Consider the following 21,626-nt stretch of genomic DNA (forward strand, 5'->3'; position numbering starts at 1 on the left):
CGTCCGAACTATTCAACGAAACATCATCGAAATGCGCTTTTGGAGCCGAAGGCCCACTCGTGTACCCTTGATGACGGCCCGACACAAAGCTTTACGCCTCGCATTGGCCCGTCAACGCCGACATTGGACTGTTGATGAGTGGAAACTTGTTGCCTGGTCGGACGAGTCTCATTTCAGACTGTATCGAGCAGATGGACGTTTAAGGATATGGAGACAACCTCATGAATGCAAGGACCTTGCATGTCATCAGGTGACTGTTCAAGCTGGTGGAGACTCTGTAACGGTGTGGGGTGTATGCAGTTGGAGTGACATGGCACCACTGATAAGTCTAGATACGACTCTGACAGGTGATCACCTGCATCCATTGACTTCCATTGTGCATTCAGACGGATTTGGGCAATTCCAGCAAGACAATGCGACGCCCCAAACGTCCAGAATTGCTACAGAGTGGCCCCAGGAATACTCTTCTGAATTTAAACACTTCCGCTGGCAATCAGACACTCCAGATACGAACATTATTGAGCATATCTGGGATGTGTTGCAACGTGCTGTTCAGAAGAGATCTCCAGCGCCTCGTACTTTCACGGATTTATGCACAGCCCTGAAAGATTGATGGTGTCAGTTCTCTCCAGCGCTACTTCAGACATTAGTGTAGTCCATGCCTTGTGTTGCGACACTTCTGCGTGCTCGCGGGGCCGTACACGGTATTAGGCTGGTGTACCAGTTTCTTTGGCTCTTCAGTTTATGTACTTTTGGCTTGTTTGATGCACACACAGTGAAAATTGCGTCAGATGTAGTTAGGCGCTCGAAGAAGCAGCACAAATTTTATCCCCCTTTTACTATAACATAAAATTGGCGAGAGGTAGAAATGGACCCTACAGGAATCTCGGGTACTGCGACTATTGAAGATCAGAAATCGTACATCAAGATCGAAACTTCAAGCGACAAAAACTTGACAGAAATCCACAGTGTGTTAAGTGAAATTCGTGGTGAGTTTGCAGTGGACCGTAGAACAGTTTCACATTGGGATACGAAGTGTGAAATTTGTGGCAGGTGCTCTGAAGGTCGCAGTGCGACTTGTGAGGAACTCTCTGGAGCCACAGGAATTTACCACATCATCAGTATTCCGTATACTGACAAATGATTTGAAGAATATGAAAATTTCTGCTAGATAAGGCCCAGACTGTTTGACTGCCGAATAAAAGCAGAAACTCGTGGCTTCTGCAGTCTTGCTCAAACGACGATTTTGGTTTGAAATTCAAGGATTCGTGTGTGGAATTGTCGCTATTGGCGAAACGTGGCTTAGAGACTTTGAATCGGAGTCGAAATCACTGTCTAGTAAGTGGAGAGCTTCAGATGCTTCAAAAAAAATTTCGACGCGCTCAATCAAAGCTCAAGCAAATGACGATTTTGCTTACGATCACCAAGGAATCGTAAACAGTCCCATGTGGAAAAAGTGTAATATCAATGCAGTCGCTGGAGGCTGGGGCGCCCATTCTCCACGAGAATGCTCGCCCGCATATCGGCAATGTTGTAGCCCAAAAACCGCGCAAATGCGGATGGGAAGTTCTGCTGCATCGTCCCTACAGTAGCCCGGATGTGAATCCACCAAACTTCTACTTCCCAAAGTTGAAAAAACCTACGCATTGGTATCATGTGGGAGAGCTTTCTGCCACAGTTACTGGAGCCATTCGACATGAACAGAAGTTATGTCCTGCATGGAATAATAGATCTTCCGAGACGTTGGGATTCAGCTATAGAGATAAAGGGAGATTATGAAGAACGATACACCAGCAGTGAAGAGAATGAAAGAAATATACTCCGATGAGCCAAAACATTATGATCACTTGTTTACTTATGTGTTGGTACACTTTTCAAACAGCGATTCTGGTTGGATGACTTCTACAAGTCCTTCATAGGTTTTCAAAAGTATGTGACGCCAGATGTCTAATCACAGGTCACTGAATTCCCGCAAATTACGGGGCGGTGGTTCGTGGGGACGCAGCTGGCGCCCGATGTGCGTTCCAGTGGGTACAGATCAAGGGCATATGCTGGCTATATCACTTTGTCACGCTCCTCAAACCACTGCAGCACGATTCTGGCCTTATCGCGGAGAATTATCTTGATGGAAGATGTCATCGCAATCAGAGAAGACTTCATCCATGAATGGATGCATGTGGTCCGCAATAATTATCACATACTTCATTGCCGTCGTGGTGTTAGAGCACCACAGTAAGTCCCATATAGACCAACTAGATATACCCCATAGCATAATTCTGCTCGCACCGGGTCTCTCTCTGTGGCACTGTGCACGTTTCGAGCAGCCATTCGCTTGGATGACGGCGTGCAAGGACACAACCAACGTCCTGGTGTAACAAAAAAAAAAAAAAATGCGATTGTTCATTGATGTCCCCACTGAAATCTTAATTGACTGTGTCGTCTAGTCAGCCCGGGAACACAAAGGGAACACAAGTTCCATGTTCAACAGTGGTCTTCGAACCCTGCGCTCCGAAACACTTCTGCCTATCCTGAGTTACACAGCCGACGATCTTCCGAGCGCCACTTTCTGTGATGATGCTGGACGCCCAATAGTTTCACCATCCTTAAACCACTTTCCATAGGTGCTCACGACAATAGCAGGCTTAAATTTATTTATTTACACGTAAAGTTCCGTAGGACCAAATTGAGGAGCAATCTCTGTCATGGAACGTGTCAATACGTAAAATAACAACTTAAAAGTAATAACAGATAAAAATAAAATGTTTATGTACCCAAAAAACAGTCAAGCCATAAGTTTCAGTAAACGCAATCAACAATATAAAATAAGAATCAGCTTAATTTATCAAGAACCTCCCCAACAGAATAGGAGTGACCCATGAGCGATATGCTGCACACCTTTCTGCACAAAAGTTAAGGAAGTCCGATCCAAATGCAGGTCGGATTTCTGCCGAATATTAACTGAGGGAAAGCTGCTCATTTTTCGAAATAAGCTGATTTTGTTGACAAGACAGTAAAGAATATATATATTGGGAGGCCAATGTCAAAATACCCAGGCTAGTGATCAGGGGTCGACAACAGGTTCGCGAACGTACACCACTTATTGCCCAAACCGCTTCTGAGCCAAGAATAGCCTTTTAGAATGGGAAGAGTTACCCCAAAATATAATACCATATGACATAAGCGAATGAAAATGAGCAAAGTATGCTAATTTTCATGTCGAACGATCTCTCACTTCAGATACCGGTCGAATAGTAAAAATTGCAGCATTAAGTCTTTGAACAAGATACTGAACGTGGACTTTCCACGACAGTTTACTATCTGAACACCTAGAAATTTGAACTGTTCAGTTTCACTGATCATATGCCCATTCTGCGAAATTAAAACGTCGGGTTAAATAAAAAAAAGTTAGCGCTCAGTTGTTAAACGACTTCTGAAGCCGAACTGTACATTTGATGGCAAGTTATGTGATATAAAATGATCAATTATCCTTGCTTACACAGCCTTTTAAATAACTTTAGCAAACACTAAATAGGTCTAAAAATGTGTTCGCCGTTCGAGATTCTCGTTTCCAGTCGCAGCGTCACAATAATGTGCCCTTTGTCAAAACCGCTTATATCAGTGGATTTCCGAATTTGACGTCTGTATATTCGCTATAATGACTACACACTCGCCTCTGTTCCGCTTATATTCTTTCCTTCCTGCATCACGTGCCCGCAGCACCACCAGAAGGCATTCAGCCTCGCGGTGGGCAGTGGTCGTAATGTTTTGACTCGTTAGTGTATGGTGTTTCCGACTGCATGCAACAAACTTACCAGCTGTGAACTCCATTGTTGTGTAGGGCCAAGGAAAAAGAGAACCTGATTCGAGAACAAAATCGCGATAGGCAGTCCCAAAAGATGTACTTCGACATTACCCGATCTTCGGTGCGTCGTAGAGTATATGAAGATGTGTAAATGAAGGCAGGAAATTTAATTTCCCACTGTTTCTGCACTTTGTTCCCCGAAGTTACTTTGAACGCAGAGGCAGACAGCGGCCAGGCCTGGGCTGAAGGCCGGGGCCTCGCTGGCTGCAGGGGGCGTGGCCCGCCACTCGCTGCAGCGCTTGCGTTCGACCCTGTACCGGACGGCCGCTTTGAGGGCTGCTACTCGAGTGAAAATGAGCGCGCGGAGGCTGTGCGCTCGGCAATGGCGCGGGGGATCTGAACACCCAGTGGAAGCAACCAAGTGCGAACTTTTCCACGCCTCCTATCCCGTGCTGTGCTCATCCAAGTCAGTTAAAACACATGAACTGGTATTATATTCAATTACAGCAAGATCCCAGTTATCCGGCATTGTTAGGCGATTTTTTGAAAAAAAAAAAGAAGGAAAACTGAATTATTGTTATTATTAGAACGAATATTTTCGTTTAGAATTCAAATTTCTGGTCGTGAAGAAGTAGATTTCGGAAAGTCCGTGGGTGGTTAACTAGTGACACCTGCGAAGGGAGATTCGAGCAGCAAAGTGGCGTGGATATACAGGGTGGCGCAGTTAAAAATAGCCCGCCTCCGCTTCGAATACGAATGCAATATTTCGACTTACAAATGAAACAGCTACAACAGTTTTATACAATAACAGATTATTAGCATTCTTCTGTCAGCTTTTCAGTTTATTTCATGTCACATTCGAAATTTCTCATTGCGGTCTGCAAAATGAGTTTTTCGATGGAAGAAAGAATTGAAATTGGGGAAGCATGCGAGAACGGGTTCGATTTAGGAAACTCCCGAAATTTTCCAGGTTAGGTACGTGGATAAAGGACTACCAGCAACGATAGCAATACAGTGTCTGTATAAAAGTTGGAGCTTCTGCAGATCTATGCAAAATATAAAAAGACAAAGAATTACTTCAGTTCCCCCCACTAGAAGCTATTGCAGGTATACGCCGACAAATTATTCAGAATCCAGAAGTCTACACGTAAATTGGCCCAATAGGCGCTTGTAAGTAGGAGTTGCCAGCCGATATTGAACAGTCTTAATATGAAGCCACATTGAGACCCTTTCCTTTATACCATGAGTGATGAAGCATGGTTTTATCTTTTTGGCCACGTAATTTCGCGGAACACGAGGTATTGGGCAACGGAGAACAGTAATATTGTGTGTCAACAACCACTTCATGATGAGAAAATCGACGCTTGGTGCAATGTAACAGGAATGCGCACCATAGGACATATAATTTCCGACACCACTCTCAACACGGTTGCATATATGGACATTTTTGATACATTTTGTGCTCAGCTCACTGAATGTGAAAGTCAATACTGCTTCTTCCAGCAAGAAAGGGCAACATGCCACCCGTCTAAGGTATCCCTGGACCAAGTACATATATCTTCACTGAGGAACGAACTCTCAGGAAATATTTTGGTCACTGCTTTCGCTGGATCTAACATAATGTGATTTTTGCTGTGGGGACACTTGAAGGGCAAGGTCTATGAAACAAATTGACAGAATACAGAACTTTACGACGGTTGTATCTGAACATACTTAGACGTGCACAGCTGTGTATTGATGTCGCAGGGGATCACTTTCAACGTCATCTATAAATGTAATTTCACTGTAAACAAATGGTAAGTCAATTTCGGCTCCTCGTTTCTGTAATGTCACTGCATTTCCTTTATACTTAACACGGGCTAAATTCCAGCTGAGGATCTATTACCGCTTTATAAGAGGGTTCTGAATGAATGGGACAAAGAATGGCAAGATTCTCGGGTAACGAAAGGAAAATAATGCGTCCAAGTAACACCAGTACTATCAACCGTACCGTGGTACCATGGACTGACGTGTACACTGAAATTTGCAGTTGCAGCAGCGTGGTTGAAATTCAACCACTGCTGCTGTGCTCAGCACATACACTGCGCAAGCATAGCGCTATCTCCACGTTGTGACTGCGACGAAGTGGAAGACATAAACTTCACATATTTTTGGATACATCAACCGGTGGGGCCTCAAATTAAAATTTATATGGGATGTTGAATATTATTACCAACCACCGACTTTGCGGTTTATGAAGAACTTGACTCCTTTCTAACAGAAGCGAAACGAGAAATACGAAAAGAAATAACTCTCTGTAATCTCAGTACGTTATTTCATGCGGTTTTTGCTGTTTTATTTCGTCATTAGCGATTGCTTACCCGTTCGGTTTTGTTGTAGTATTTGTGTTATTTTCGTTTAACTATACCGATGTCTTGACGCTTTGGAAAATAAGAACAGTCATTAGGAAAAGTAGGGAATGATGAACACAAGGAAAAAAACTCGGACAATTGTTTCGCTAAACAAAGTGCTGCGAAATAGCGTATTTTAAGTGTAATTGCTGGGCTCAGTGGAGAGCGGTTTGAGGCGCCATGTCACGGACTGCACGGCCCCTCCCGCCGGAGGTTCGAGTCCCCCCTCAGGCATGGGTGTATGTATTGTTCTTAGCATAAGTTAAAGTAGTTTTTAAGACGAGGAACCGATGACCTCAGTTTGGTCCCTTAGAAATTCACACACATTTGAACACACAAGTGTAATTTTGTAAATAAGTTGCCAGTTTCCGGCGAGTAACTAGTAATACAGTGAACTTTCAAACGTCGCATATAGCATGTTTTGCAAGTGGCATAAATAAGTTTTTCGGTGCATTTGTGGTTTGGATCCATATCGTCTCGGGTCCGCATTAAACTGGATAATAGTGAGCGTGCTGTAGCCGTTTCTGAAATTCCGCAGTCTTTCATATTGCACACAAGTACTTAATCCTTGTACCATAATTATATCCACTAAAATGTCAGACAGCAATGAATATGGGGTGGGAAAAGTGCAATTCTTCTTTCCCGTGGTGTGACAGATTTTACAGAAAAAATTGTGCCTTCGTTACTTACCTGAGAAACGATATATAGAGGTAATCGTAAGCATGAAAGCATTACGAACTCTCCACGTACCTTTTTCCTAGGAGCTAACACGCTCCTTAAACCAGAATGGAATGTAGGTTTGTAATAAACTGCTGTAATCATTTAAGCACTGTGAACTAAACTTTATTTACGCAGGAGTGTAGCTGCCGTTTAAGTTAATATGCGAATAGGTTGAGGCAAATTTAAACCACTATTACTGCTTTCGCTCGTCATATGCGAGTATTTAACGACGAAATCAGATAAAGGACTCACGAGAAGTGTACTTAACAACACGTGAAGGATTGAAAACATCGCTCTGTAGCACAGATCTGGTGACGAGCGAAGTAAGTAATAATCAATTACATTGTGCACTAACTGTTTTATTTGAATATTAACCAGAATGTATTGATGAAGCATTTTTCTCTAGCAAAAGACTAGTCGCTTTTAGGAACCGACGGGATACAGACGAAACGCGACATCGTACTGGGTGGTTGTAATTAAAGTGCAGCTATTCACGGAGGTCCTGTGTGGTCTGTAATTACCGTATGGCAGCGAATCGTGTCAAATACGCAAATGCTTTAATGCGGAACAGATTTACGCTGGAAAAAATTAGTTCCAATTTTTGCCATCAGGTGGAAATCTGGCGCTGTACAGCATGTTGTCTCCACTGCTCACACTGAACAAACTGTCAGCTGCAGTTAATAATGAAATCAACATTATACCTTTCTAATTTGTTTGACCTCTTCCGTCGACATCCTGTTCCTAGTCCATTACGTACGGAAAGATTTCTATACGTGGTTTTTTTTTTTTTTTTTTCGTTCACAGCGCCAGGTTTCCACTTGGTGGCCAAAAGCGAACAAATTTTTCCCAGCTTAAATCTGTTCCGCAGTAACACATTACAATATCTACAAATTTTCGCTGCCATACGATAATTACAGCCACATTGGACTTCGGTGAGCAGCTGCATTTTTTATTATAACCATCCGGTAGATACTGTTCTTAGTTTTTCCGAGACCTCACTGTCAAAGGTTTACCAGGGTACACGGAAAAGCTGTTACGTTGTCGAAATCCGTTGTTGGAACTTCCAGCCAGCTGCACTTCGACAGCGGAAACTAGCCAGAGAGAATGGCCGACGTGGAACAGCGACGCCGAAAAGTGAAAGCGGAGCTTCCCTCGGCGTTTAATCGCGTGACTCTTAAAGAGGAAAGGAGACTGGACTTTCTCAAGCAGCGAAGACTCTCACAACGCTGTGAGAACGCATTATATAGGACTACTGCAGAAATGTTCCCTTTGGGTCCGTGTCATGTAACAATCTCGAGTTGGAACTGGGCAGACATCATTATGCAATACATACACATTGCGATAATGGAACGCTGTTGCGAAAAACGCCTTCTTTACATATATCTGATTTTGGTGTGGTTTTAAAATTGCTTCACCACGCAATAGTGTAATGACAATGTTTTTACTCAAGATTAACATCTAGAAAAGTTAGGATATCAATGTCTTTCATGGAAGGCATAGATTGAAAAAAAAAAAAAAAAAAAAAAAAAAAAAAACCACTTGAAGTAGTTTGAAATTATTTCAGTGCTATGCATGCGGCACATACTTCAGATACAACATTCTAGAACTCCTTAATTTATGCTGTTGAATTCTTCAACTTGCTATGCTATTTTAAATGTGCAAGATTTTAGCTCAAAACTTAAGAACAATAATTCACACCTGAAAAGAATAGGGAAGTAGCCAGTATGTTCTTTAATCATCAACATAAAAAAATGAACGGATGCCACCAGTTGACATAATTGGCAGGAACTGCACTATACATGACACATTTTTAACTTTATCGTTTTTTAGTAAAAAATTCGCAACATTTTACTAACCCATTCTCTATCCGTAACAGTGAAGTTATTGTTGGAAGGTACTGCAGACAAGATCATGATATAAATTCTAGTTATATAATAGTCCATATTTATTAGTGGTAACACAAGCCATGCTGCAATTATAATGTTAACCTTTACAAGCATCTGACTTACAGCTGAACACAAATTTAATGTGTTTTTGCTTATTTTTGGCCAGTCATGCTGTAGCACTTCAATGCAATAATTAAAGCATTGCAGTTTTCCGATGCTTTATCAAAGGGATTTTTTTAAAAGTGAGCAAATATATCTTGCATAGGAATGCAGTGACAATCTCTTTTTTTACCAAAAATGGAGGAATAGAAAAGTGTTAATGTTCCGCTCATATTGTGTGGAACGGTGTACAGGATTATAGTTTTTCTTCAGCTTGAAATCTGCGAATTTACTCTTGCTATGTTGTTTTAGAATAAAAATCAATATACTACAGGAGACTGCTACGTAAATCATTTTCTTACACCACTGTTGCATCAGTGGTACATTATAAATATATCTGACAGTGACCTTCTTTATGTAAAAAAAGTTAAAATTTATGCTGCTGCTTCGTCTTTCAGGTCAATGCATTTCATCCAACATTTTTTTATCTTGTAGATTTCATTTGTACTGCACTTCTGAAAGATGTGCAGCATACCTGTCTAGGGCTTCCATAACACAGTACTCAGCAAAAGGGTGCATACAGAATTTAGGTAAAAGTATAACTGGGGAGACCAGAAGAGGCATTCACACTATAAACAAATCTTTGTATGGCTGGTAGAACTGAAGACTGTACTTAACTACACAGTAGTACAAAGAATGCATCTCTTAACTTGCAAAAACAATTTTTTTATATCCAAAATTTTTACTTGTTTTTGCTGTATGACTACATCTTACAAAAAAATTCATGTTGTGAATACTTTTAATCTTGTATTTGCAATTTAATCATTGCAGTCTTTTCACTATTCCACAGTTTACTGTGGCCATTAATTCTGCCAATCAGAGTGCACAAATGTTCACATTGTTTATGCTGAGTGCAGAGAAGTTGTTCTGAGTTGTTATTTAGTTTCTTCATACTTCACTTCCCCCACCCATCTTTTTTTACACACATTTGATTGCAACTTTCTGAGAAATTGAAACTGGAAGTCTGGAAATCATACAATTTGTGTGATTAGAGGCTGGAATGATCCAGTTAGGATTTAAACTTTTTAATTTACTACAGCATCATTTGAGAAACACTGCACCTATGTAAAAAGGAATGAATGAATGAACATGGGAGAACAATAACTCTGGATAAGAAACTATATTATTATTATCATCACATCCAGGACAGTAAAATAAAATTATTTACAAAATCAAACATACCTACTATGTATACATGGGATACGTAAGTCATAACATGTATTGTACTTTGGAAGATGTAGTGGGTTTGTGCAATGTTAAATTTACAAGAAGTAGTAAAACATCATACAGCTTCATACATATTATAACATAAACAGGAGAAAACATGTCTACAATCGAGTCAATTTACGAGCTGTGTGTATTGATGCTTATGTGATATGCCACCAAGCAGCTATGTGGATTACAACCTCTGATTTTATTTAAATAGTTGGGCATGTAATGTCTGTGAAATATGGCCTCCTTTCAAACATTTCATTATTGGCAGCTCAGTTTACTGATATCCAACAATGGATATCAGGTGTTCTCAGTCTAAAATGTGAAGGAAGTCTTGTGTAAACTTAATCCTACATATTGATGAATTGTGTGAATTTCAAATGAACAGGAACAAAGAAACAATAATGGTCACATCTATTATTGATATATTGTTAGGTTCACAACCGGTACCTTCATATTTGTACTGTCATTTATATTTGTCTTGTACCATTTTGTTCAGTTTAGCGGTATTTTCATTACCAACTTCAAGAAATAAAAGTATTTCTATAAAATAAAAGTATTTCTATAAAATAAAAGTATTTCTATAAAATAAAAGTATTTCTATAAAATAAAAGTATTTCTATAAAATAAAAGTATTTCTATAAAATAAAAGTATTTCTATAAAATAAAAGTATTTCTATAAAATAAAAGTATTTCTACAAATGCCAAATAAAAGTAGCAGATATCATTCATGCTTTTGAAATAATAAATTACTAGATTGTTGCTGTTATTGTATTGTATGATGTTTGCAACAACTGCTTTGCTTATTGTGGAAAAAAGTAATTATTTCTTGCACTTTTTTTCAGTACCCAATGACGATACTCTATGATCCTGCACGGAAGAAAGAACCATCACCACAGTATGTGACTGAAAGAGAAGTGTGCTTAAAGATGTTTGAAAAATGGAGCGAACAAGATCAAGTAGAATTTGTGGAGCACTTGCTCTCACGCATGTGCCACTATCAGCATGGCCATATAAATACATATTTGAAACCCATGTTGCAGAGGGACTTCATTTCACTTTTACCAAGTATGTTACTGTTTTATTTGCTGCACATATTTGTTATAATTTCTGAAGTTTGGGTTCCTGTTTTCTGAGTCTGTGTGTTGTAGCATAAAATATCACTGTTGTTATTGTAAGTATTGATCCTAATATGGTATGAAGTCATTTTTGTAATTCTAATTTCAAACTGGTTCTGTTGTAATTTACACTGGGCTTATTGCTTTTCCTTTTTCTGTGGTAGAAAAAGGTCTGGACCATGTTGCAGAAAATATACTGTCTTACCTGGATGCAGAGTCACTGAGCTCTGCTGAATTAGTTTGTAGAGAATGGTACAGAGTTATTTCAGAAGGGATGTTGTGGAAAAAATTAATTGAAAGGAAGGCAAGAACAGATTCCCTGTGGAGGGGGTTGGCTGAAAGGAGAGGCTGGTAGGTTTGAGAGGACATTTTTTCCTCTCTTCAGCATATTGAATAAGAGTTCAGTTTGATATAATTCATTTATTTCTGATTTTGTATTTACAGGATACAAGACTTGTTCAAGCCCAAGCCTGGTGAAAGCCATCCTAATCACTCATTTTACCGATCACTGTATCCCAAAATTATTCAGGATATTGAGGTGAGTAGATGTACGATCTTGTCATTGCCCATGAGATTGTTATGTGCTGTAATTACCCAGTGACACTTACCTGTGGCTTTGTTTTGTGCAGAGTATAGAAAACAATTGGAGAATGGGAAGACATAACCTGCAGAGAATTAACTGCAGGTCGGAGAACTCTAAAGGTGTATACTGTTTGCAGTATGATGACCACAAGATAGTATCTGGTCTAAGAGACAACACAATTAAAATATGGGACAGAAGTACACTGCAGTGCACATCGGTATAACGCATTTTTATTTGATTTCCTTTATCTGATATCAATATCTCTTGTAATTGATGAAATTCTCAAGTTTAAAATTCAACAAGCAATTTTTTTTACCTCTGCTGCTTGCCTAATGCATTTATATTTAAGTTTACTAATAGTCAATATGATGGGTTCAGTTGTCTTCCTCTTAAGGCTGCAGTCAGTCAGATGGCCTCATGTAATCAACAAATACGTTAAGGAGCACACTGCATTGAGCCTGTGGCATGATAGTCATAAAGATTAAACATTATCACTGTTGTGAAAAGAGACTAGTGCCATATTCAAAATTAAAAAGGAAACCTGAAATAAATAAAACCTATTGGCAATAAGAGGACTAGTTTCCAAAACAGAGAAAATTGGTTGGAGTTAATGTAGAAAATTTGAACTATAAGTAACTTTCTAGTGAAAAGAAGTCCCAGTAATTGTAGTTACCATATTTGTTGACTAATAAGACATACTTTTTTCTTTTTGAAAATAGAACAAAAACTGTGCGCGTCTTATTTACTAGTGGCAAGTTAAGGTAGATGTTGATATGCTACATTTATTCAAAATGGGCTTGAAGCTATTCATTGTCAGTTTCCTTGTGAATTTTGGGCATTTTGGTTGTAGTGTGTTCACTGGATGTTCAGGCATCAAATATTGTTGTTCTTAGTCTGGAGCTCTACTGGTCATAACTGTATTGTGGTTTTATTTACAAACTGTGGCTGAAAAATGCCATTGCTGTACAATAGCATTTGCTGGAGAGTGTGGGAACAGGACTACAGAGAGGTGTTTCAGACCAACTCCAGCTGAAGAAAATAAGGTCTTTGCAGAATCGGGAAAATCTTTTGAAGAAAGAACCTAGCAATAAACATAATCCGAGAAGTGGCACTGCTAAATGGCCAAAACTTGAAGCAGAACCCAATACTTGGATTTTAGAGAACAGGTGAATGAGAATTTAAATTTCTGCAAAAATGATCATTCAAAAAGTGAAAGCAATATCCACTAACAAGGCATCACCAATTTTCCTGGATAAACATTGTGTGTTAAAGCTGTATGAAGATTCATCAGCTTTGTATGTGGGCAGAGACACAAATATCACAGAAGATGCCAACCAAGTGTGAAGAAGAAATTTATGAATTTCATAGATTTGTCATTAACGTGAGAGAAACAGAAAAGTTTGAACTTTCACTGAGAGGAAACAGTGACAAGGCTCCACTAATGTTTGATGTGCCTTCTAACAGAACTGTGTATTCCAATAGCACAAAAAGAATTATTGTTAAAACTTCAGCTCATGAAAAGACTACAGTCATTTTATCCTGCTATGCTGATGGGACAAAATTGCCACCACCTTTCTTTCTTCGAAAGAAAGCCACTTTTTATAGAGCGGTTGACAAAAGGGTATTAGCCCATGTACACAATAATGGCTGGATGGATAGATGGAGTAGGAAGGAGCTTGTGGATGGATAAAATTTGGTCTATGTGACCTGGAGCCTCATTGAAGAAGTCTACAGTGTTAGCATTTGATCAGTTTCATTCTCACAGAACAGAGGAAGTTAAAAATAAGACTGAATGAATTGAAAACTAGGTTACCTGAAGTTCCAGAAGGGCTAACTAGTCCACTTCAAGCAATAGATGTAAGTTTGAACAGACCATTTAGGGAAGTTACAAAGGAGGAGTGGATCAGATGGATGCAATCTACAAATATTGAAAGTACACTGTCAGGAAGGAGGAAGAGACCTTGCATTTTTCAAGTTTGTGAGTGGACCAAAGGTTCATGGGACTCGTCAAAAACTGAAACGGTGATTAAATCATTTAAGAAGTGTGGAATCAGTAATGCACTGGATGGTACAGAGGATAATTTATTGATGAGGATTCAGATTCTGACATGGTGGCTTCAAGTATATCTTCCTTCAGGTCTGAGGATGAATTTTTGGGGCATTGAGGATGCAAATTAAAAGGTGAGCACTTTTTCCTACTTACATGCGTATATATTTGATATACATGCATGTATGTTATAATTGTTTTGCAGTAGATGTATTAAATGAGAGTTTTTTTCCCTAAAAATCTTTTAAGTGATGTGCGCCTTACATGTTGGAATCTTAAAGGCTCTTAAATTATTGCAAAGAGAGCTGAGATGACTTGGTGTGAAAACAGAGTAATAATTACATGGGTTTATGTGTTTACTGGGGAAAATGACACATATGCTTACAGAGAAATGGGCTTATTGGCAGAAAACTTGCATTATTAATACATTATTGAAAAAGAAGAAAAATATCTTAAATACTTCTAAAAATGGGTTAAGATATATTCACATAATGCTGTCTTCGGGAAGTGTTTTTCCTTTCTCAGACCAAGTGTGACAATATGACACACAGAAATAAAACATTTCTTGATGTATGTAGGTTAACAGTTCGCAGATTATAGAACCCACATCCATAACAGTGTGCTAATTTACTTGTTACTTTGAAGTCCTGGATGGAACACACAAAAATTAATCATCAAAGTGTGGGCATTGAAGCACTGACAGACATAAACAAAATGGAAATTGTTGTTGCTAAGCTATTGGATATTGTGCTTCTTCAGCTCAGAGCTAAAACGTCCTTCCCTCTCTGCCCTTGCAAGCATGCATATTACATTACCAAGACTATGACAACTACTATATAGTTGTTACCTTTACTATCTCTCTCTCTCTCTCTCTCTCTCTCTCTCTCTCTCTCTCTCTCTCACTATCTCTCTCTCTCTCTCTCACTATCTCTCTCTCTCTCTCACTATCTCTCTCTCTCTCTCTCTCTCTCACTCTGTGAGGTACCTGACCATGCGTGCCACTGTGAATTATGTATGGCAAGAGAGACTAAATAAATCTCCATATAAGCTATAATTTTTATGATTTTCTGATCAAGGTCATTTTGAGAGACAGAAGTTGGGAATGGATGTTCGTAGAATTTCAATATTGCACCTCTAAACTTCTCCATGATGATTCACAACGCGTCCCTTGTAGCAACTGCCACTGGAGTTCTACCACCAGTCCCTGCACCAATTGTCAATTATGTACAGGTCTTTCAGCATTTCACTTAAGTCTTCCTGCAGGTAACAGCATAATCTGTGAATTGCCTAATGTAGCTTCCAGGTAGATTGTTTACAGTAATGGCCCTATATTGCTTCAGAAATTATCTCTACATCTGTTCGTTTTGTCCCAATAATTATTTTGTTCAGTTATATCTGCCAGAAAGTCTTACATCAATTCATAAATGTGGCCCAGTAATTGATAAGCTCTTATTTTGTTCATTGAACATCTCTGTGGAACTGTATCAAATGGCTTCTGGAAGTCAAGGAACACGACACCAATCTGGATGCTCTTGTGTACAGTGCACTACATTTTAGGAAGAAACAGAGCAAGCTGAGTTTTGTGAAATTTGTTTTGTTTGTGAAATTTGTTTTGTTTGTGAAATTTGTTTTGTTTGTGAAATTTGTTTTGTTTGTGAAATTTGTTTTGTTTGTGAAATTTGTTTTGTTTGTGAAATTTGTTTTGTTTGTGAAATTTGTTTTGTTTGTGAAATTTGTTTTGTTTGTGAAATTTGTTTTGTTTGTGAAATTTGTTTTGTTTGTGAAATTTGTTTTGTTTGCGAAATTTGTTTTGTTTGCGAAATTTGTTTTGCGAAATTTGTTTTGCGAAACCCAGGTTGATTTTTATAATAGAGATTGCGTGAGCACATCATATTTTCCATAACTCAAAAGGCAGACATCAGCAATAGGAAAGCCTCAGTTAAGTGTGCCACTACAGTGACCCTTGTTTGTCGGCTACACTTAAATCTAAGTAATATTTCATTATAGTGTGTCATTTCGAGAATACTTTCTGATCCAGTTGTGAGCTTGAAGTGTCTAGAGAAGCAGAAGGAATACTCAGTTTGCTCAGCAGACTAAATGTAACACCTGCAGACACTAGCGGCTGCCTTTCTGCTGCAGCCAGGAATAGACATGTTTTGGACCTAGAAGCTCCCTGTAGGGGGGGGGGGGGGGGGGTGAGGTTTAAGCCAGTGTAGGTCTGACCTGCAGTGAGTTAACTTGCACCCTTCGAAAATAAAATTGTTACAACTACACTTCACACGCCTGATCTCGTCCCTCTTTGAAGTGTGAAGTGTGCGTGAGGAAGTGTTAAGCAGCATCACCAGTCCTGGGAATGAAAGGTTGAAAAAGAAATTTCTTTCTTAATATGTAGAAGGTACAGAAAGGTAAGAGTCCTCAATCCTCTGACATGGTCATTTCTCATGTCTGGAAAATTTCATTGCAATATGAATAGCATTTAATTTTCTGAAATGTATTTCTGTTCTATACCAAAACTAGAGCTGCTATGTTGCTGCTATGTTGTGTGACATAATTTTAAATAGGTGAGCTTTATTTGTGACTTCACGGAATATTGTCATATATAAATTCATTTTGCTTTATGCAGTAAAGTCACTGACTTTCTTTTGTTGTACTCTATACTTTCACAATTTTCCTCCAGTGACCATACTTCCCTTAGTTGGTGTCTTATTAAATTGTCACGTGATAAAAAAAATTCCTGGTTGAGGAGACTCAGCTTAGAATAGAAATTTTTGTATGATTTGTAACAAATTCTTTTGTCGGTGGCTATAATTGCCTGGAAGCAGTCTGAAATCTCTGCAACATTTAAATTAAGTCTACCTTCGAGTACTGTTCGTTATGCAAGTTTTTGGAAGAATATAAGATAAAGTAATAGTAGCAGCTATTTTTCACCCAATAACAACTGTTGTATTGTGTGTAAGCTGATCATGATAATCGTATAAGTAAAAATTTTGTGAGAGTTTCCTGTTTTGTGATTTGTTAATGTTAGATATGTTTTGTTTTTTTCAGGTCCTGACAGGTCACACAGGTTCTGTATTGTGCTTGCAGTATGATGATAAAGTCATCATCAGCGGCTCAAGTGATTCAACAGTTAGAGTATGGGAAGTAGAAACAGGTGAAATGGTGAACACATTAATACATCATTGTGAAGCTGTGCTTCACTTAAGGTTCAACAATGGAATGATGGTTACTTGCTCCAAGGTAAAGCTGTTAATTTATAGAAGCTTTACTTTAGTATTTGAAAACCAAAGAGAGATTCGTAGAATAAAGATAGGCTCACATTTTTGTAATAAATAGAGCTTTGATCTGAAATCTGAAAGAAACCATTGTTTGGAATATTACTTCATTTTTTTATCTATAAGGTGCTGGTACTACATGTAACAAGGCTTGAAAAAGACACATTGAATCGCTGCTGAGGAACTGAGTTTTATTTTATGTAAAAGGCTTAATTATTGTGGGTATTAAAGGGGCATCTAGCTTCTTGAAAGGAAATGTAGTTAAAAAAATTAATTCATTAATGTACAGCAAAATCAGTGTGCCTGACAGGCACGATAATTACCATTATAAGGTGCACAGATGAAGTGGTCCTGGATGTGACAAACTAATTATCTTCCTAACTGTCATTCATTATTTGCATTGTAAATAGCCAGGATGCCTGTCTGGTGCTGTACATGTTTCTCCATAAGCTGTTGAATCTATTTGATTGACTGAAAGTATTAAGTTTCATTTACTAGCAAAAGCCACTGAGAACTTTGGTTGGTGTTCGAGGTAAATATATTTTGGTGCCATATGAACCTTGACAGATGGGTCCAGTGTTAACAGTTCTCATGCATTAGAAGGGGAAAGAGTGACAAAATTATGATGAACAGTGAAAATTTTTTAACAGTTTAAAAAGAGCAATGTAGTGACTCCCCAAATGAGGGACGAAAGTTCAAACATATATTCAGCAACAAAAGGCTTATGCTAACAATCTTCATAGACTAAAATGAAATTTTGTTTGTCACTACATGCTGACCGAGATGACAATTGGTGAAGTTGCATATTACATAATTCTCCTAACACTGATCCATTAAAAATAGTGTGTTGTCATTGTGGTGTTTGATGCTGCATAACAATGTTCATTGAAATCCTGGTGTATCAATTTGACAACTTTGATTGAAAGGGGGGGGGGGGGATCACAGTCTTGATTTGGCTCAAATTGACTTAAGACTATTTCTGGAGGCTGTGAAATGGTTGGGAGGTGTTTCATCTCGGATAAGGAATTGGCTGGGATGATATGATCTTGCAGGAGGAATAGAAAATACAAATGTCTCAACTGCTATTACAGTTATGTCAAAACATTACCTGTAATTGTGTTTCATCATACTTTGACATGAATCATGCTTATATTCACACTTTTTATAATCTCAGGTTGTGTTGAAGGTTTCAAGAAAGCCCTCTTATTACTTGGAACTGAATTTGCTTTTTTAGTTTAATATGCAGTTAGTTTCACTCAAAGTTGTGATTACTATCCCTTCAAGCAGATACAGTCTCACAGTGAAAGGCATACAAGGCACACCAGTGTTTGATGTTAATCTTTCATAAACAGTTTGCCTGAAGTGTAATGACTTGCAAAATCAGTTCTGCTAACTGGTAATGAAATAATCCTTATCAACTTTAGGGCATTGTATATCATTTTTGGTGATACAATTATAAGGTGCAGCTATATGCTGAAGTAAAACTTCGTTTGTCAATAATTTTAAATAGTTTTCATTTAAGAAAAAAGTATTGTGAAGGCACTGGCATTGAAAGATCGTTTGCAGGTAAGTTCTATCACAAGAAAATTCTTACAAAATATAGTTCAGTCTAACAGTTTCCTTTCTACAATAACGTGGGACCTGAAAAATTTGCATTAGTGATAAATGTGAATATAGGTATGAATTCTGCCTCAGAATGCAAGGGGGGGGGGGGGGGTAATAAATGTGATTTCATAGTGAATTGTACCCTGATGAGCTATTTTATGGGAGAGGGTTTGAAATAGCTTTATTTTCTACATATAAATATTGAAGAAGTAACCAGTTTTTGGTTACTGGTATTATGCATCATCTGGTGAAGCCCAGTTCAGAAAGAGAATGTATGTAAGAACATCTTTGCTAAGTTAAGATTTCACCTATGCCCGTACAACATGCCATTGTGCTTGTAAGATGTATGCTATCTGTGGCAGTGTAGGAGTTAGCAGTGAGATTTAACATCTTAGAACAAAGAAACACAAATGTTTGTGTTACTGTAATGAAAAACTGAGGGCTCTATAGCTTAATGGTGCATTATGAAGTACGTTTGCATAAGATATCAGTGGAAATTGTGATGTTGCTAGCCTCATCAAGCAGTTGTACAGTAGTAGTCTTTATCAAATGTTTTGTGCGCTGCACTTTGCTTTACATTGTGCATAGCTCATTATGTTTGTTTTTCATTTTGAAATAAGTGAAGAGACTATTGCTGGTACATTATGGAGTCAGAGTATGAATCTCTCAACACCAGAATTATGCTTTCACAGAAAATCAGAATGTGGGTGCTTGCTGGCTGATCTGCAGAGGAGGTGGGGCTTGGGGCTCATTTCCTCTTGCATGGTTGCTAGAAGTTACCAATTATTTACTCTTGCAACTACCTGCTATATTGCAGTGCCCATACTGTAGAAACTATGCAGAGAGTCTTGCTGTGAAGCGAGATTAGTTACTTTAGATTTTACTTCTATTATAAGTACCTTGTCAATCCTGTCTGTAATGTTGTCAAGTATACATTGCATGGCCCCCAAAAGGCCTCTGCAATATGCTCTTTAGGCTTATATGCTACAGTTTGGAAGTAAATATTTTGTAGAGTTGTTAAAATTGTTGAACCAGTGGTCGTTAGATGATACCAAGAAGCACATTCAATCAGAGGCACTCTTAAATCAAGTCAACAAAAAAAATCATGTAGTCACAAATCATACAGTGGTAAGAGCCCTTAACAACATACTAAAAATCCTGACAGGTGGGGTGTGAGCACTGGGATGAGGGGGGGGGGGGGGTAGGGGCGGTAACTTTTTTGTTTTTCTTGAATAACTCGGAAACAGTGACTTCTAGTGAAAATGATTCCCAGTATGAAAGTGACGTACATTAGATATTCTACAAGAATGTTCCATCCCCCCCCCCCCCCCCCCCCCATCTATGTGCGGAGCATACAACTACCACCACCGTCACAACTAGGCAAAAGATCTGACAGAGAACCAGAGAAAATTTTGGTCGTGTGTAAAATTGCTAAGTGGGTCTGAGGCTTCCATTCAGTCCCTTGTTGACCAGTCTAGTGTGGCAGTTGAAGATAGCAAAAGGAAAGCAGACGTTTTAAATTTTAGGTTCAAGAAATTGTTCGCACAGGAGAATCATTTAAACAAATAAATAACCAGGTCTGAATGGATTCCCAGTTTGGTTTTACAAAGAGTACTTTATGGCATGGCATTGGCACCTTACCTAGCCTGCATTAATTGGAATCCCTTGCCCAGCACCAAAAGTCCTAAGTGACTAAAAAAAGCACAGGTGGCTCCAGTATATAAGAAGGGTAAAAGAAAGGACCTACAAAATTACAGACCAGTATCCTTAACTCCAGTTTGCTGTAGAATCCCTGAACATACTCTCAGTTCAAATACAATAAACTTAATTGGGACAGAGAAGCTTATGTCCACGAATAAGCTGGATTTTAGAAAGCATCGCTCGTGCAAAACTCAGCTTGCCCTTTTTTCACATGATGTGAACTATGGATGAAGGGCATCAGGCAGGTGCCATATTTCTAGATTTCCAGAAGCCATTTGATACGGTGCCCAATTGCAGCCTGTTAACGAAGGTGCGAGCATATGGCATAAGTTCATGCATATGTAAGTGGCTCGAAGCTTTCTTAAGTAATAGAACCCAATATGTTGTTCTTGACAGTGAGTGTTCATTAGAGATCAGGGTATCATCAAGTGTGTCCCATGAAAGTGTGATAGGATCCCTCTTGTTCTCTATATACTTTTTGATTTGGTAGTTAGGGTGGGCAGCAAGCTGTGGTTGTTTGCTGATGATGCTGACCTGTACAGTAAGTTGTTGAAGTTAGGTGACTGTAGGAAGATAAGAGACGATGTAGGTGAAATTTCTAGTTGGTTCAGTGAATGGCAGCTAGCACTAAATGTGGAAAAATGTAAGCCAATGAGGATGAGTAGGAGGAACAAACATGTAAATGTTGGGTTACAGTATTACTAGTTTTCTGCTTGGCAGTCAGCTTGTTTAAATATGTGGATGTAAATATTGCAAAGTGATAAGAAATTGAATGAACATGTGAGAATTGTATTAGGAAAGACGAATAGTCGACTTCAGTTTATTGGGAGAATTGTAGGAGAGAGTGGTTCACATGTGAAGGAGACTACACTGAGTATAGAATGCTGGTGCGACCTATTCTTGAGTACTGCTGGAGTGTTTGGGATCTGTACCATGTTGGTTTGGAAGAAGATATTGAAGCAATTCAGAGGCATGCTGCTAGATTTGTTACCAGTAGTTTCAAACACCATACAAGTGTTATGGAGACGCACTGAGAACTCAAATGGGGATCCCTGGAGGGAAGGCAACGCTCTTTTCAAGAAATGCTGTTCAGAAAATTGAGAAAACCAGCATTTAAAGCTGACTGCCACA

General features: G+C 38.8%; 1 protein-coding gene across 5 annotated transcripts in view; it reads left to right on the top strand.

The window, feature by feature from the left end:
* The window catches only part of LOC124616324 (beta-TrCP), a 116,163-nt gene that overhangs the window by 53,662 nt on the left and 40,875 nt on the right, over window positions 1–21,626 (top strand). For all 5 annotated transcript variants that reach the window (XM_047144640.1, XM_047144656.1, XM_047144648.1 and 2 more), the window contains exons 2-6: window positions 11,015–11,237; window positions 11,452–11,638; window positions 11,732–11,825; window positions 11,917–12,087; window positions 16,963–17,154. In XM_047144640.1, the coding sequence (XP_047000596.1) occupies window positions 11,015–11,237; window positions 11,452–11,638; window positions 11,732–11,825; window positions 11,917–12,087; window positions 16,963–17,154 (867 nt within the window). The remainder of the gene's footprint in view (window positions 1–11,014; window positions 11,238–11,451; window positions 11,639–11,731; window positions 11,826–11,916; window positions 12,088–16,962; window positions 17,155–21,626) is intronic.

This window comes from Schistocerca americana, chromosome 1, assembly GCF_021461395.2.
Source record: "Schistocerca americana isolate TAMUIC-IGC-003095 chromosome 1, iqSchAmer2.1, whole genome shotgun sequence".
NCBI classification, from domain to species: domain Eukaryota; kingdom Metazoa; phylum Arthropoda; class Insecta; order Orthoptera; family Acrididae; genus Schistocerca; species Schistocerca americana.